Source organism: Myripristis murdjan, chromosome 20 (assembly GCF_902150065.1).
Source record: "Myripristis murdjan chromosome 20, fMyrMur1.1, whole genome shotgun sequence".
NCBI classification, from domain to species: Eukaryota; Metazoa; Chordata; class Actinopteri; order Holocentriformes; family Holocentridae; genus Myripristis; species Myripristis murdjan.
The window spans coordinates 1,536,128-1,551,127 of NC_043999.1; the positions used below are offsets into that span (position 1 = coordinate 1,536,128).

Below are 15,000 nucleotides of genomic sequence, written 5' to 3' on the forward strand. Positions count from 1 at the left end.
CCTGGCCCTCGATCCGGCCACAGGTGAGGAGCTTACTGCTTGGTGGGGTTTCGTGGTGAACGCCACATAATCCACACCTGTCAGGAACTCCATGACCAGCTCCGTGCTGCCTTCCTGTCGGAGGATGATGAAGGTGAACTGTCGAACAGTCGAATGCAGGAAGATTTTGCCTACATGTTCCAGTCACTATACAAGCACTGGAAGCCAAAAACTGACCATAAATGTCATCAAATTGATTTGGAAAAATATTAAACACCATCTGGCCTGTCAACTGAGAGGTAGCAGAGTCACCTCTGTCCATGGAGAATCAGGATGAACGGAGGAAGAATTTACCCAAGAGAACAAGTGAAGCCTGAAGCCTCTGAACCTGCTGCTGAGTCTCCTAACAGAGGAGACCCGACCAAACCCACCTGGCCATGAGCGATCCCCCGCAGGTGTACCGTTGGATGTCACGCACTGTCTTCCTGCCCACAGCGGGACTCTCACCCTGAGCCCTCACATCAGCAAGCTTCCAAAATGTCCCATGTCCAGGAAATCCATGCGACCCTTAGTTCCCTCGCTCACTCCAGTTACCTGGGAGCGACCACCCCAACAGCCTCCCTGTCGGTGGACGGTACCGCCGAACATCAGTCCATGGAAAGGAACCGCCGACCCTGAGCGCTGCTGAGCATGGCGACGCCTCAGGCCTTGGACGAGGAGACCACTGCAGATTCAGAAGGAAGTCAGACGGAGCGACCTGGACCTCGCCTTCCAGCCTCAGCCCCTCACCTCGTGTCGACCTAGACCTCGCCTTCCAGCCTCAGCCCCTCACCTCGTGTCGACCTGGACCTCGCCTTCCAGCATCAGCCCCTCACCTCGTGTCGACCTAGACCTCGCCTTCCAGCCTCAGCCCCTCACCTCGTGTCGTCTTGCCCGCCTGCAGCCTCGCGTTCCCTGCTGTGGTGGGACTTGACTGCACTTTCTTGTCCAGCCTGCAGTTTGAAGGTTCTGAGAGCCGCCGCTGGTTCAAGTCCAACAAGCAGAGATAGCAGCTGGAGAGAATCTGCAGCGAGTTTCTCAGTCTCTGGATTACAGGAGAGAGAGGAAGGGCTTGTGGTGGGAGAGATGAAAAGTGAAGAAAAAATAGCCTACAGAGTCCACAGCGAGTATTTCCAGGATGGGTGTATTTGCAGCAGCAGCGCTCACATTTTCAGACACTGATGGTAAATTCAGCCAGACTCCACACTGACTTACTTCTCTCTTTTGGGTCTATGTACCTTTTTTTTTGACAAACACATTATATACTCTGCCTCAGTGGGAGGGTACACCTATCAGCCCCCCCGATCCCGAGCTACCTGTCTGCTTTGACACCTGGATGGAGGTCAGAGTTCTTGTGAAAGCTGCAGTTCACTGAGGTCATTTCTTTCAAAAATCACAGAGGAAAAAAAAAAAAAAGGAAATGAGCAGCTTAGCTAGAAATGACCTGGAAATTTGTCAGAAAATTAGTAACAATAAGGTTACAGTAAAATTATTCTAATTGTGTATTTAAGAATACGGGGAAAAAAAATCCCAATTTTCAGGTCATTTACTTTTTTGCTTTTGTTTTTAACGTAGCTTAACTGTCTTGTTAAGGTGCTCGTTGATTTTTTTTCCCATGTTTTTGAAAGAATTCAAATGAATCTGCTGAGGTTTCAAAGTCGCTGAGTCAGCAACACTTGGCACTGACCAATCACAAAAGAGAAGGGGCGGGTCAAACGCTGACGAGTTCTCCTCACGGCGGCGTCTCATCATCCAGAGATGAAATTTTAAAAAAATCTGAGATGAGATAAAATTTTAAAAAAATCTACAGCCTGATCCGGCTCTTGTTGTCATAGCAACGCTGAGACGCCACCCCTCCTCTCTTTATTTTTAAACGATGTCGTGTCTCAAGTTTGTTTTTTTTTTGTTTCGTTTTTTTCATCCAAACTCGACCCTCAAACCCTCAAACCCTCGACCCAAAGTCAAGAGGCTCTTCTCTCGCTCTGAACTTCTTAAACGACATTTTCCAGGAAACTCAGTTATGGTTAGCTCTGCAGTGGGAGGCTACACACACACACACACACACACACACACCACAGTGGGACAGGGCAGTAATGAATTACCCTGCAGATACACAAACAAATATTTCTCATTAAAACCACAAGTTCCTGGTTAGCAGCCAGCGCTAATGCTAACAAAACACACACAGTGACACACACACACACACACACAGACACAGACACACACACACACACATAGAGGGAGTCTCTGAGCTGCCGGCTGGTTTGATGGATCTGAGTGTGTTTCCACTCAGAGGAAGCTGTTTGTCCACCAACATGTATTTACACTGCAATCTGTCTCTCTACCTGAGTGTGTGTGTGTGTGTGTGTGTGTGTGTGTGTGTCTGTGTGTGTGTGTGAGAGAGAGAGAGACATGCAACAGGAAAACATTCATAATGAGTGCAGGCGAGCAGGCAGTGTGTGTGTGTGTGTGTGTGTGTGTGTGTTGTGTTTGGTGCTAAGCCAGTCGACTCAGCAGGAGTGTGTGTTTCATGTGTTTTCTGTAACTTGTAAAAGAGTGTGTGTCTGCAGCATGTCAACACCTGTGAGCGTGTGTGTGTGTGTGTGTGTGTGTGTGTGTGTGTGTGTGTGTGAGAGAGAGGTTAAGCCCCCCACCCTCCACCCCTTCAAGCTGCACTTTAATTCTGAGCTTTTACTTTGAAATGTGCGGTCCTGACATTGACCTTTGACCTGTAGTGGTGTGCGATGTGCTCTACCTGTCCAATCAGAGAGCTGCATTGCGGAGCGTGTCATTGGCTGGCAGGTGTGATGATGCGTGATGTCATCGTCAGGACAGACTGTTAATGTCCAGAAACAATAAACAGATGAAGAGGCTTTTTATTTATTATTTATTATTTTTATTGATGATTTTTTAAATTAGTGCACATGAGGAACGTCTTTGTATTTTATTTCTTAACTTTTTTAAAAATTTTCTTGAATTTTATTAACAGATATTTGGAGGAATTTCATGCCAATTTCCATAACCTTTTTCTTGCAATTTTATTTATTTATTTTATTTATTTATTTTTGAATATAATCAGATGAGTTTGCTCAGCTTCAGTTTGGATGTTTTTTCTTTTTTTTTTTTTTTTCTTTACAGCTTAAACCCACTAAACAAGAAGATTTAGGGTTGAGATTTAGGAGAGAGAGGGAGAGAGAGAGAGAGAGAGAGAGAGAGAGGGGGGGAGAGAGAGAGAGAGAGGGAGAGAGAGATGGACAGTGAATGACAGGAAGCTCTGATAGCTCCCATCTGCTGGTTACAGTGTGTGTGTGTGTGTGTGTGTGTGTGTGTGAGGGTCACAGTACAAGGCGTCTGTTGTGGCCTCTCTCTCTCTCTCTCTCTCTCTCTCTCACACACACACACACACACACACACACACACACACACACATCCTGGTAACATATACATGACATCCCATGGTGCTCCTATATGCCCTGTAATCTTCCTCTCTCTCGTGATTTACACAAAACCACAATGTCAAAGGACTGCGTGTGTGTGTGTGTGTGTGTGTGTGTGCGTGTGTGTGTGCATGTGTGTGTGTGTGTGCGTGTGTGTGTGTGGGCAAGAAATGAATGAGGAGGTGTTTTTTCAGAAGTGGTCAACAGTTTGGTTTTCAGTACACCAAAATTTGAGGCAAGCAAAATGTGATGTGTGTGTGTGCGTGTGTGTGTGTGTGTGTGTGTGTGTGTGTGTGCGTGTGCATGGGCTCCGAGTCTATTCACTCCATTAACAATATTCTTTTCTTTTCTCTCCCCTCTTCCCGTTCCCTCCATCTCTGTTCAGTAAACAAGAGCAGAGACAAATATGCGTGTGTGTGTGTGTGTGTGTGTGTGTGTGTGTGTGTCCATTAATAGAGATGATGGAGGGAATCATGAATGGGTGCAAAGCAGGAACAATGGGCGTGGATTTGGCCGGGGAGCGAGCCGGGACAGGGCAGCGGCCCCCCTGCTGCTCGGATAATGGATCTGATTTGACCTGATTGATTTGATCTGATTGGATCAGACTTGTTATTGATGGACGGAGGAAACGGACGAGTGAGAGGATGAACTCATGAATTCCACATTAGACGGATGCTTGAACGAATTAAGCATTAAAGTGCCAGTTCACCCAACAACTGGGCTTTTCGACTACAACAGCGAGGGGGCCGAATATGGAAACACACAATAATTAATAAGTCAATTAATAATTAAATTAATGGCTATAAATAACCCAGGATAGTGTTAATAAATTTATTATTACATGGAATAAACCAGTCACATGCTCTCACGGCGGCGTCCTCGTCCCTCGAGTCGCCCGGAAAGACGTCAGCAGGTCTTCCCCCATCGCGGTGCGTTCAGGGCCCGGGAAACACTCATCAGTAACTTCCTGTCGCTCGGTTCAGACGCCTCCGGGCGGCTCGGCGTGGGCGTGCGGTCGTAACTTAACAGGTTGTGACGTTAATAATTAGAACTTAAAAGGAACAGAGATCTTTAAAAAAAAAAAACAAAAAAAAAAAACAAGATTCAGAGCTAAACGTTGCGTTGCGTTTCTGTGACAGGAATCTGTTCATGGAACAAAGAAACCAAAGAATCCAAGTGAAAAGTTCCATTTAAAAGATCAATTAAAGCCGGTGTGTTCAGGAAATATCATGAAATGTGTCAGTCATGTTTGATTGTCATGAAAGGAATAGTAGCCCATATGTAAATATAAAAAAAAAAAAAAAAAAAAAAAAATGTTTGAATGGTATAAATTGAATTTGAACTCGGGAAAAAGAATGTGACTGCCTGTGTTGGGGCCGGCAGCTGTTTTATTTTAATTTAATTTTGTTTATTTTTGTGGTTGTTGTTTTAATTTAAGTGCTTTGCTAATTGATTTTTGTGATAAAGGGGCAGATTATTGTTGTGGTATTGTTTATTGATGAGATGAGATGAATCATCTCGTTTTCGAGGGGGTCCCAAACAGAGAGACAAACCAGACAATAACATTACAAGACGACCTGTACAGTACTGACATTACAGGAAATTGTAAGAGAAATAAGTACAGACATTAAGAGAAAAGACACAGACATAACCCAAACATTACAAAAAAAACCCAAAAAAGGCAGATTAAATAAGATTATTCTTGAAAATAAAAATAAAATGAAAATAAAATAAATAAAAATAAATAAAAAATAATTTAGTTTAATTATTTTTCATAATTGATTGATTAATTGAAAGCTGCTGTTATTATTTACAGTTTAAAAAGAGTAAAAAGATTTGATTTTATTTGATATTATGTTTGATATTTGCACTACAGTTGTTATTGATGCACTGAGTTGACAGTTGAAATTGATTTGACCTATTTTCTATTGGACTGAACGAGAAACCGCTAAGAGACTGCATTGACCAGAATGCATTGCAGCTAAACCAGGAAGAGAATTTGCCGCCGAATTGTGTTTTGTTTTGTCTGTTATACATTTTCAGCGTTGGACAGAGGTCAAAGGGGAAAGTGATGTACGGAGAAAAGAGAGCGTTTGGTTTGTTTTTCTATATAAAGCTCCGTTTAAGCTCGTGATGCGTTCAGTGACCTCGCAGACTGAAGGGAGTGTGACTCTGCTGCTCTTTAGCTCACAGTGTGACTGAAAACTGCTGCTGTTTAAATCGTGCTGCCACAAAAAAAAAAAAAAAAAGGGTCATGTTTGTGCATGAAAAGAAATGTTGGCGTCGTTGGCGTCTCGGCTGCAGGGCCGGGGGTTCGGACGCCGGGCTCGTTCAGATGCACCTGAACGCCCCACCACTCAGCAGACATGATGGTGTGTTCAGGTTCATGTCAGCTGACCTGAGAGAACAGAGAGGCATGAGATGGAAGACAGAATTACATCACTGTTCCTTAATTATTCACCCTGATACCACACACGCACACACACACACACACACACACACACACACACACACACACACGCACACACACACACACATGCACACATGCACACGCACACACACTGAGCTTGACACTTGTTGAGTGCTATTGAAGGGGAAAACAAGTTGCTAATGGGGTGAAAATAGAAGCATTGTCCCGGGAGCCACACACACACACGCATAAATAGACACAGTCATGCATAAAACCATGCAGGCATACACACACACACAGATACAAGCTTGTGCAATCATGCACGTGTTGGCACACACACACACACACACACACACACACACACACACACACTCAGTCGGGGCTGTGAGAGTGCAGCTCATTAGCGCTGCTCTTTAACATCCAGCGGCTCGTTGGGAGTTTCCAGAAATAACTCGTCGCTTCCCGTCTCGCTTTTCTGTCACATGCTAACGCTAGTGGCTAGCAGACATGCTAACCAGTGCGCTGATCTGCAGGGTCATGAGGCAGGAGCGGCCCGCCACCTGTTTTTATCCAGATTCAGATTCTGTGCAGAAAGAAACCTGAAGGGAAACTTTCAAAAGCATGTGAATGAGGGAGGGGCAAACACACACCTGAACCGTCAGGGTCTCACTGTGTCACAGTGTGTCGGTGTCACGGTGTCATGGTGTATCGGTGTCACGGTGTCTCTGTGTCCCGGTGTCTCCGTGTGTCACTGTGTCACGGTGTGTCACTGTGTCACGGTGTGTCATGGTGTGTCGGTGTGTCATGGTGTGTCATGGTGTGTCGGTGTCACGGTGTGTCGGTGTCACTGTGTCCCGGTGTGTCAGTGTCCCAGTGTCATGGTGTCCCGGTGTCACGGTGTGTCGGTGTCACTGTGTCCCGGTGTCACGGTGTATCAGTGTCACAATGTCCCAGTGTCACGGTGTCACGGTGTGTCGGTGTCCTGGTGTCACGGTGTCTCGGTGTCTCGGTGTCCTGGTGTCACGGTGTGTTGGTGTCACTGTGTCCCAGTGTCATGGTGTCACGGTGTCACGGTGTGTCGGTGTCACTGTGTCCCAGTGTCACGGTGTCCCAGTGTGTCGGTGTCACGGTGTCCCAGTGTGTCGGTGTCACGGTGTGTCGGTGTCACTGTGTCCCAGTGTCATGGTGTCACGGTGTGTCGGTGTCACGGTGTCCCGGTGTGACGGTGTCACGGTGTGTCGGTGTCACTGTGTCCCAGTGTCATGGTGTCACGGTGTGTCGGTGTCACGGTGTATCGGTGTCACGGTGTGTCGGTGTCACTGTGTCCCAGTGTCACGGTGTCCCAGTGTGTCGGTGTCACGGTGTGTCGGTGTCACTGTGTCCCAGTGTCATGGTGTCACGGTGTGTCGGTGTCACGGTGTCACGGTGTGACGGTGTCACGGTGTGTCGGTGTCACTGTGTCCCAGTGTCATGGTGTCACGGTGTGTCGGTGTCACGGTGTATCGGTGTCACGGTGTGTCGGTGTCCCGGTGTGTCGGTGTCACTGTGTCCCAGTGTCATGGTGTCACGGTGTGTCAGTGTCACGGTGTCACAATGTCCCGGTGTCACGGTGTGTCGGTGTGTTGGTGTCCCGGTGTGTCGGTGTCACGGTGTGTCGGTGTCACGGTGTCCCGGTGTGTCGGTGTCACGGTGTGTCGGTGTCACGGTGTCCCGGTGTGTCGGTGTCACGGTGTCACGGTGTCACTGTGTCCCGGTGTCACTGTGTCCCGGTGTGTCGGTGTCACTGTTTCCCTGTGTGTCGGTGTCCTCGTGTCACGGTGTCCCGGTGTCATGGTGTCATGGTGTCACAGTGTATCGGTGTCACGGTGTGTCGGTGTCATGGTGTGTTGGTGTCACGGTGTGTCGGTGTCATGGTGTGTTGGTGTCACTGTGTCCTGGTGTCACGGTGTGTCGGTGTCACTGTGTCCCGGTGTCACTGTGTCCCGGTGTGTCGGTGTCACTGTTTCCCTGTGTGTCGGTGTCCTCGTGTCACGGTGTCCCGGTGTCATGGTGTCATGGTGTCACAGTGTATCGGTGTCACGGTGTGTCGGTGTCATGGTGTGTTGGTGTCACGGTGTGTCGGTGTCATGGTGTGTTGGTGTCACTGTGTCCTGGTGTCACGGTGTGTCGGTGTCACTGTGTCCCGGTGTCACAATGTCCCGGTGTCACGGTGTGTCGGTGTCACGGTGTGTTGGTGTCATGGTGTCACAGTGTATCGGTGTCACTGTGTCACGGTGTGTCGGTGTCACGGTGTCACTGTGTCCCGGTGTGTCGGTGTCACGGTGTGTCGGTGTCACTGTATCCCGGTGTCACTGTGTCCCGGTGTCACGGTGTCACTGTGTCCCGGTGTGTCGGTGTCACGGTGTGTCGGTGTCACGGTGTCACAGTGTCACTGTGTCCCGGTGTCACGGTGTCACAGTGTCACTGTGTCCCGGTGTCACGGTGTGTTTGTGTCCCGGTGTGTCGGTGTCACGGTGTCACGGTGTGTCGGTGTCACGGTGTGTCGGTGTCACGGTGTCACAGTGTGTCGGTGTCACGGTGTCACGGTGTGTCGGTGTCACTGTGTCCCGGTGTCACTGTGTCCCGGTGTGTCGGTGTCACTGTTTCCCTGTGTGTCGGTGTCCTCGTGTCACGGTGTCCCGGTGTCATGGTGTCATGGTGTCACAGTGTATCGGTGTCACGGTGTGTCGGTGTCATGGTGTGTTGGTGTCACGGTGTGTCGGTGTCATGGTGTGTTGGTGTCACTGTGTCCTGGTGTCACGGTGTGTCGGTGTCACTGTGTCCCGGTGTCACGGTATGTTGGTGTCACGGTGTCACTGTGTCCCGGTGTGTCGGTGTCACGGTGTGTCGGTGTCACGGTGTGTCGGTGTCACGGTGTCACAGTGTCACTGTGTCCCGGTGTCACAGTGTCACTGTGTCCCGGTGTCACAGTGTGTTGGTGTCACGGTGTCACAGTGTCACTGTGTCCCGGTGTCACGGTGTGTTGGTGTCCCGGTGTGTCGGTGTCCCGGTGTGTTGGTGTCCCGGTGTGTCATGGTGTGTCGGTGTCACTGTGTGTCGGTGTCACTGTGTCCCGGTGTCACGGTGTGTCGGTGTCACGGTGTCACTGTGTCCCGGTGTGTCGGTGTCACGGTGTGTCTGTGTCACGGTGTGTCGGTGTCACGGTGTCACAGTGTCACTGTGTCCCGGTGTCACGATGTGTTGGTGTCCCGGTGTGTCGGTGTCACTGTGTCACGGTGTGTCTTGGTGTCCTGGTGCACAGATCATATAAAACTATGAACTTCAGAACTCAGCACACAGAACACATGAGAAACTCCACAGACAAACCAAAGAACACAGGGAACATGAGCCTGCAGCTTCAGGTCTCCTGGTGGCCCAGCGGCGGGTCGGGCCCCGCAGCGGGCTGGGCCCCGCGGCGGGTCGGGCCCTCCATCCTCCCTTCAGCAGAACCAAACATCAGACGACTGAAAGGCTGAAAGGGGCCGACAGGAGAACAGGCGTGCTCGCTTCAGTCTGTTTGGGTCATTTCATCTCTACCAAAACACAAACAGCCAAAACTGAACTCCTCCAACATGGCCGACAGGCGGGTCACCTGACCGCTCTCACCGGAATGTCACTTCGACCAATCAGGTTGCTCGGCTGAAACTTTTTGACAGTAGAAAGAATGTTGATTGGTTTAACCTGTGTGTGTGTGTGTGTGTGTGTGTGTGTGTGTGTGTGTGGCCTTAGGCACTTTGTACTGAACTCAACAATATCACCTTTCAGTGTCAAGGAAACACACGCACACACACACACACACACACACACACACATCTGAACAAAATCAGTGTGTTGGTAATTATGTGGAACACTGTGAGCTCGGTGATTTAGACAGACGTGACATGTTCACACACACACACACACACACACACACACACACACACACACACACACACAGAGGGCAGGTTACAGGGTGTGACAACATAATGGAGCCTGTTTCCAAGCCGTGGCTGGGGGGCCCGGGGAGGGACGATCGAGCAGCAACTGAACTGAGAGAGAGAGAGACCTCTGTGTGTGTGTGTGTGTGTGTGTGTGTGTCTAAAACATACCCCTTTATTTTGGAAATCCTGTTATTGGAGGTGAAACCGCCTCAGGACGATGCCGGTTCTGTCTGGTTCTCCTGAGCCGGTTCTGTCTGGTTCTCCTGAGCCGGTTCTGTCTGGTTCTGCTTCCGTTTCATCTTTTAAATCGTCGTGTTATTAATGTAAAGCGCATAATGTCAAAGTCCTGTCATGTATTTGTTATTTATTGTTAGTTGTTATGATCAGATTGTTCTGCAGTACCGCCACGCACCACCGGGGGGGGGGCGAGTGAACCCGTTTGAGAGCTGTAACGTCGACGTCTGATTGGCTGCCCTCTCACCTGTGATCAGGTGTCCTCAGAGGTTTAACCCCCTCACGCCGGGTCGGGTCTCCGCTGCGCCCTCTGGTGGCTCAGACGCTGTTAGCATCGTCACTCTCTCTTAACCAATCAGACGCCAGCTTTCGACACCGACCCTCTGGACTGACGCTCCATGTGATTGGTCCAGAGACCCTGACACCTCCCCCTGTGAGCCGCTTCTTCTTCTTCTTCGTTGGTCTTCGTCAAAACACAGGTGAACCAATGAGACGGCAGGAGAGGAGCTGATTGGCCGGGGGGGAACAAGGGGAAGAGGGCGGGGCTTCTGAGACGGCTACGGGAACACGGGAGGGACAAACAGAGCAGAAACAACAAACGACCGAAAACCCAGAGAGGCGAGGGAACAGTGCCAAGAGGATTCTGGGAAAAGGAGCTGAGAAGAAAGAAAGAAAGAGAGAGAGAGAGAAAGCTAAAAATAAAACGAGGTGAGGTCAACTCTCCGTCCATCCCTCGCTCTTTTGAAAAGCCAACAAAGGTAAAGAGAGAGAGAGAGAGAGAGAGAGCGTGGGCGAGCGAGGGGGGGTCAGATCTGTCATGTGTGACGTCTTCATCATCAGCCTCCTTTCATCATCATCCTCTCTCCGCTTAATGAGGCCCTGCAGCGCCATGTGACATGCATGTTTCATGACCACACACACACACACACACACACACACACACACACACATGCACACACACACACACACACACACACACACACACACACACAGAGAGAGGGGTGAAAAAGTCAGTGTGTGTGTGAAGCTTCATTACTGCAGCTCAGAAGTGAAGAACAGGATGATGTGTTGAGAAGAAAGAGAGAGAGAGAGGGAGAGACAGATAGAGAGAGAGAGACAGAGAGAGAGACAGAGAGAGAGAGAGATGACTTGTGTAGCAGAAGAAATGAAACGAGTGGAGAGTTGACAGAAGAAAAGAGAAAGAAACAAGGAGAAGGGAATGAAAAAGAGGAAAGAAAAGAATTCATAAAGAGAGAGAGAGAGAGAGAGAGAGAGAGAGGTTCATAAATCAGAGGCAGTGTGATGTTGGGCGAGCGAGGCTGACAGACATAATGAGAGAGAGAGAGAGGGAGAGATAGGGGATGTGGTCACAGGCATCAGTCCATCTCCACTTACTGCACACACACACACACTCACGCACACACACACACACACACACACACACACACACACACGGGGAAACCACAGGCGTTGGCAGACATCATGTTCTCTCCTCCTCCTCTTCCTCACCGTGCTCTTCATCAAAACCAGAGCCAACATGGCCGCCGCCGGCTCACAGTTTCCTGTCAGTGCCGCTCCGAGCCGACCCTCCACAAGCCCCTTCACTGGGACTTTAGAAGTAATGAAAAATCCCATGGCCCATGAAGAGGCACGTTTAATTTGTCAGAAGGTCGGACCGAACACACACACATTCAACACTGCACACTTTAAATTATGTTTATCATTATTTGCGCGTATATTTTTAAACATTTTTAATATTTTTATTATTTTATTTTTTGTGATTTTGAAAGATTTTCTTCCTCTGCTTTACTTTTTCTTGCTGTGTTTTGCCCTGAAAAAACGTTATTGATTGATTGATCACAGAAATGTGTTCATGTGTTTAAAATAGAAAATCATGTTTCATGCAGGTAGTTAGTTATAAATTTACCTGCATGGAACAAAGTCCTCAACATTCACAAACCACACAGCTGATGATCGGCTGTGGAAAGCAAAACGTTTCCCCGCTTAGGGACTATTTTCCCTGGGGGAGGAGGAGGAGGAGGAGGAAGAGGAGGAGGAGGAGGAGGAGGAGGAGGAGGAGGAGGAGGAGGAAGAGGAGTTTCAGTGTGAAAAAGTCCTGAAAAGCCAACAGTGCTGCTGCTTTTAGGAAAACTCATGTGGAGGACTTTATTGGGCTGATGGAAAACTGGAGTGAAGAAAGTGTGAAGGCTCTGAAAGTTCATGTTCATATCGTAGTGGAATGAATGGAGGAAAGGGAGGAGGAGTGATGTGGCAGCTCTGAAAGCCCACTGCTCGCTCTGGGAGGAGAGCAGAGGAACGTTCTGGAGAGGAACCTCCGAGGAACCTGCAGCCAGAACAATGAAAACACTTTGGAAGCCACTGGATTTTTTTTTTTTGTTTTGTGTGAAAACCAAAACGTCCCATCAATCTGATGAGCACCTGAACGCACCGCTGCCGACGTCCAGCAACACTTTGACACACAAGCAGCCAGCGTGTGTGTGTGTGTGTGTGTGTGCTCCTCATGTTGTTCCATGACTTGTTGTGAGAGGTTGTGTGTGTCGCACGTTTCCGAGGTTTTCCCTGAAAAACAAACAAACTGCAGCTTAAAGGGACATTCCACCCAAAACACATTTTTGTTTTTTGTTTTTTTTCACCCCGACACGCCGGAGCCGGTGAGGATTGTTTTGAAAATTTAAAACATGAGAATCGACCAGACGCCAGACGTGATCTCATGCTTCCATGGGAACTAGTTCCAGCCGGAGAACACACCAGCAGACGGTATCCCTCCGCCTTCAGTTTGCACTCGTTCCTCTTCTTCTTCTGTTCTGTTTGTGTTTTGGGTGAACTGATCCTTTAGCCCCGCCCTCTGATTGGTCGGCTGGTTTTCCTGCTTCGTGTTCTGAGAAACTCGCTGTTTTCTCTCGGCCTCGCCTGCGGTTGCCGTGGAGACGGACGATAAATAAACGAGCTCCGGTGTCGTTTTGGCGCCGGACTGACACACAGATAACCGTTTGATCTGAAACATGTGTGTGTGTGTGTGTGTGTGTGTGTGTGTGTGTGTGTTTGTGTGTGTGTGTGTGTTAGGGTGTGTGTGTGTGTGTGTGTGTGTGTGTGTGTGTGTGTGTGTTAGGGTGTGGAGAAAAGAAACCACTGGTGTCTTTTTTAGATTCTGTCTTTCTTTGTCTTGCACAAACACACACAAATACACACACACACACACACACAAACACACACACACACACACACAGAGCTGTTTTTTCTTTTGTTGCTCCACCAAACTGAGTAACACTCCTGTCTGTTTGTTTGTCTGTTTGTTTGTTTGTCTGTTTGTTTGTTTGTTTGTTTGTGTGTCTGTTTGTTTGTTTGTCTGCTTGTCTGTTTGTTTGTTTGTTTGTTTGTTTGTTTGTTTGTTTGTCTCCTCAGGCCCGGCCGTGCGTTTCAGCAGCTTCTCCCCCGGCGGGCCGACGCCCCCTCCTCTGATTGGCCAGCACACCGTGCAGGTGCTGAGAGACACGCTGTCCTACAGTGATGATGTCATCAGGTCGCTGCTGGAGTCGGGGGCGGTGGCCCAGAACGAAGCGTCCTGATTGGCTGAGAGAGCGGCCGCGTGCGAAAACAACGAGATTCAAATGAACCTTCACAGAACAGATTCCAGATCAGTTTGAAATCAAAAACAATAACAATAAACAACAATAAACAACAATAAACAACAATAACAACGACCAAATCGAACGCAGCTCACGCCGCCGCGGCTCGGGCGCTCACGCCGCCGGGGCACCTGGGAAAAACCAGGAAACACACAACCAATCAGGTTCAGAATCATCAGGTAAGGAGGGAGAAGGAAAAGCCTCACCATGACCTTTGACCTTTACTGCTCACAAAACACTTCCTGTCTGCCTCTGTGGGCGGGGCAGCTCTGTGGGCGGGGCCGCTCTGTGGGCGGGGCCGCTCTGTGGGCGGGGCAGCTCTGTGGGCGGGGCTCCCACGCTTCCTGGAAAACCTGGAAATTTAGTCTGTTGTCTGGAAAGATAGATAGATAGATAGATAGATAGATAGATAGATAGATAGATAGATAGATAGATGGATAGATAGATAGATGGATAGATAGATAGATAGATAGATAGATAGATGGATAGATAGATAGATGGATAGATAGATAGATAGATAGATAGATAGATACTTTATTCAGCAGTGTCCACATATTCAAAATACAAAATAAAAGACATGAGAAAAAGACATTTAAAAAGGCCGCAGTAAGCAAAACAAATAAATCAATAACTGGTCAATAATTAAATCCTGTCTCAGAGTCAGACAGTCAGACGGCTGGTGAGGTGTCCTGGGACGATCAGCTGTTTGGCCTCTGTGTCCAAAAAAAAAAGGGAAAAGTGTCATGAAACAACAAAATCTGCAGTCCAGACTGAAGGCCGAGGCTGGAATGCAGCCGCCGGGCCACCAGGGGGCAGCGTGTCGGGGTGGCGCTGTGTGTGGCTGCGGCGCGGAAACACACGGTTTTATGAAAGAGCAGCGACGTGACGTGGCCTGCAGGGGGCGGCAGAGTCCCTGAAAGGAGGGAGAAGGCCTGCAGGACGCTCAGACACACGGACCGACGCTGCCAGATAAAGTTTCCTAACCCTTACCTTAACCTTAACCTTAACCCTTAACCTTAACCCTAACCTTAATCCTTAACCCTTAACCTACCCTTAACCTTAACCTTAACCCCTAACCTTAACCTTAACCCTTAACCCGTAACCCCTAACCTTAACCTTAACCTTAACCCTTAACCCTTAACCTTAACCCTTAACCTTAACCCTAACCTTAACCCTTAACCCTTAACCTTAACCTTAACCCTAACCTTAACCCTTAACCCTTAACCTTAACCCTAACCTTAACCCTTAACCCTTAACCCTTAAGCCTTAACCTTAACCCTTAACCTTAACCTTAA

The 15,000-nt window shown here is 48.7% G+C and overlaps 1 protein-coding gene across 1 annotated transcript in view; it reads left to right on the plus strand.

The window, feature by feature from the left end:
- Nucleotides 1-13,732, plus strand: part of sugct (succinyl-CoA:glutarate-CoA transferase) — a 113,543-nt gene extending 99,811 nt beyond the window's left edge. The window contains exon 14 of the mRNA XM_030079205.1: nucleotides 13,482-13,732. Coding sequence (XP_029935065.1) covers nucleotides 13,482-13,645 — 164 coding nt within the window. The 3' untranslated portion in view covers nucleotides 13,646-13,732. The remainder of the gene's footprint in view (nucleotides 1-13,481) is intronic.
- Nucleotides 13,733-15,000: the final 1,268 nt, after the last annotated feature.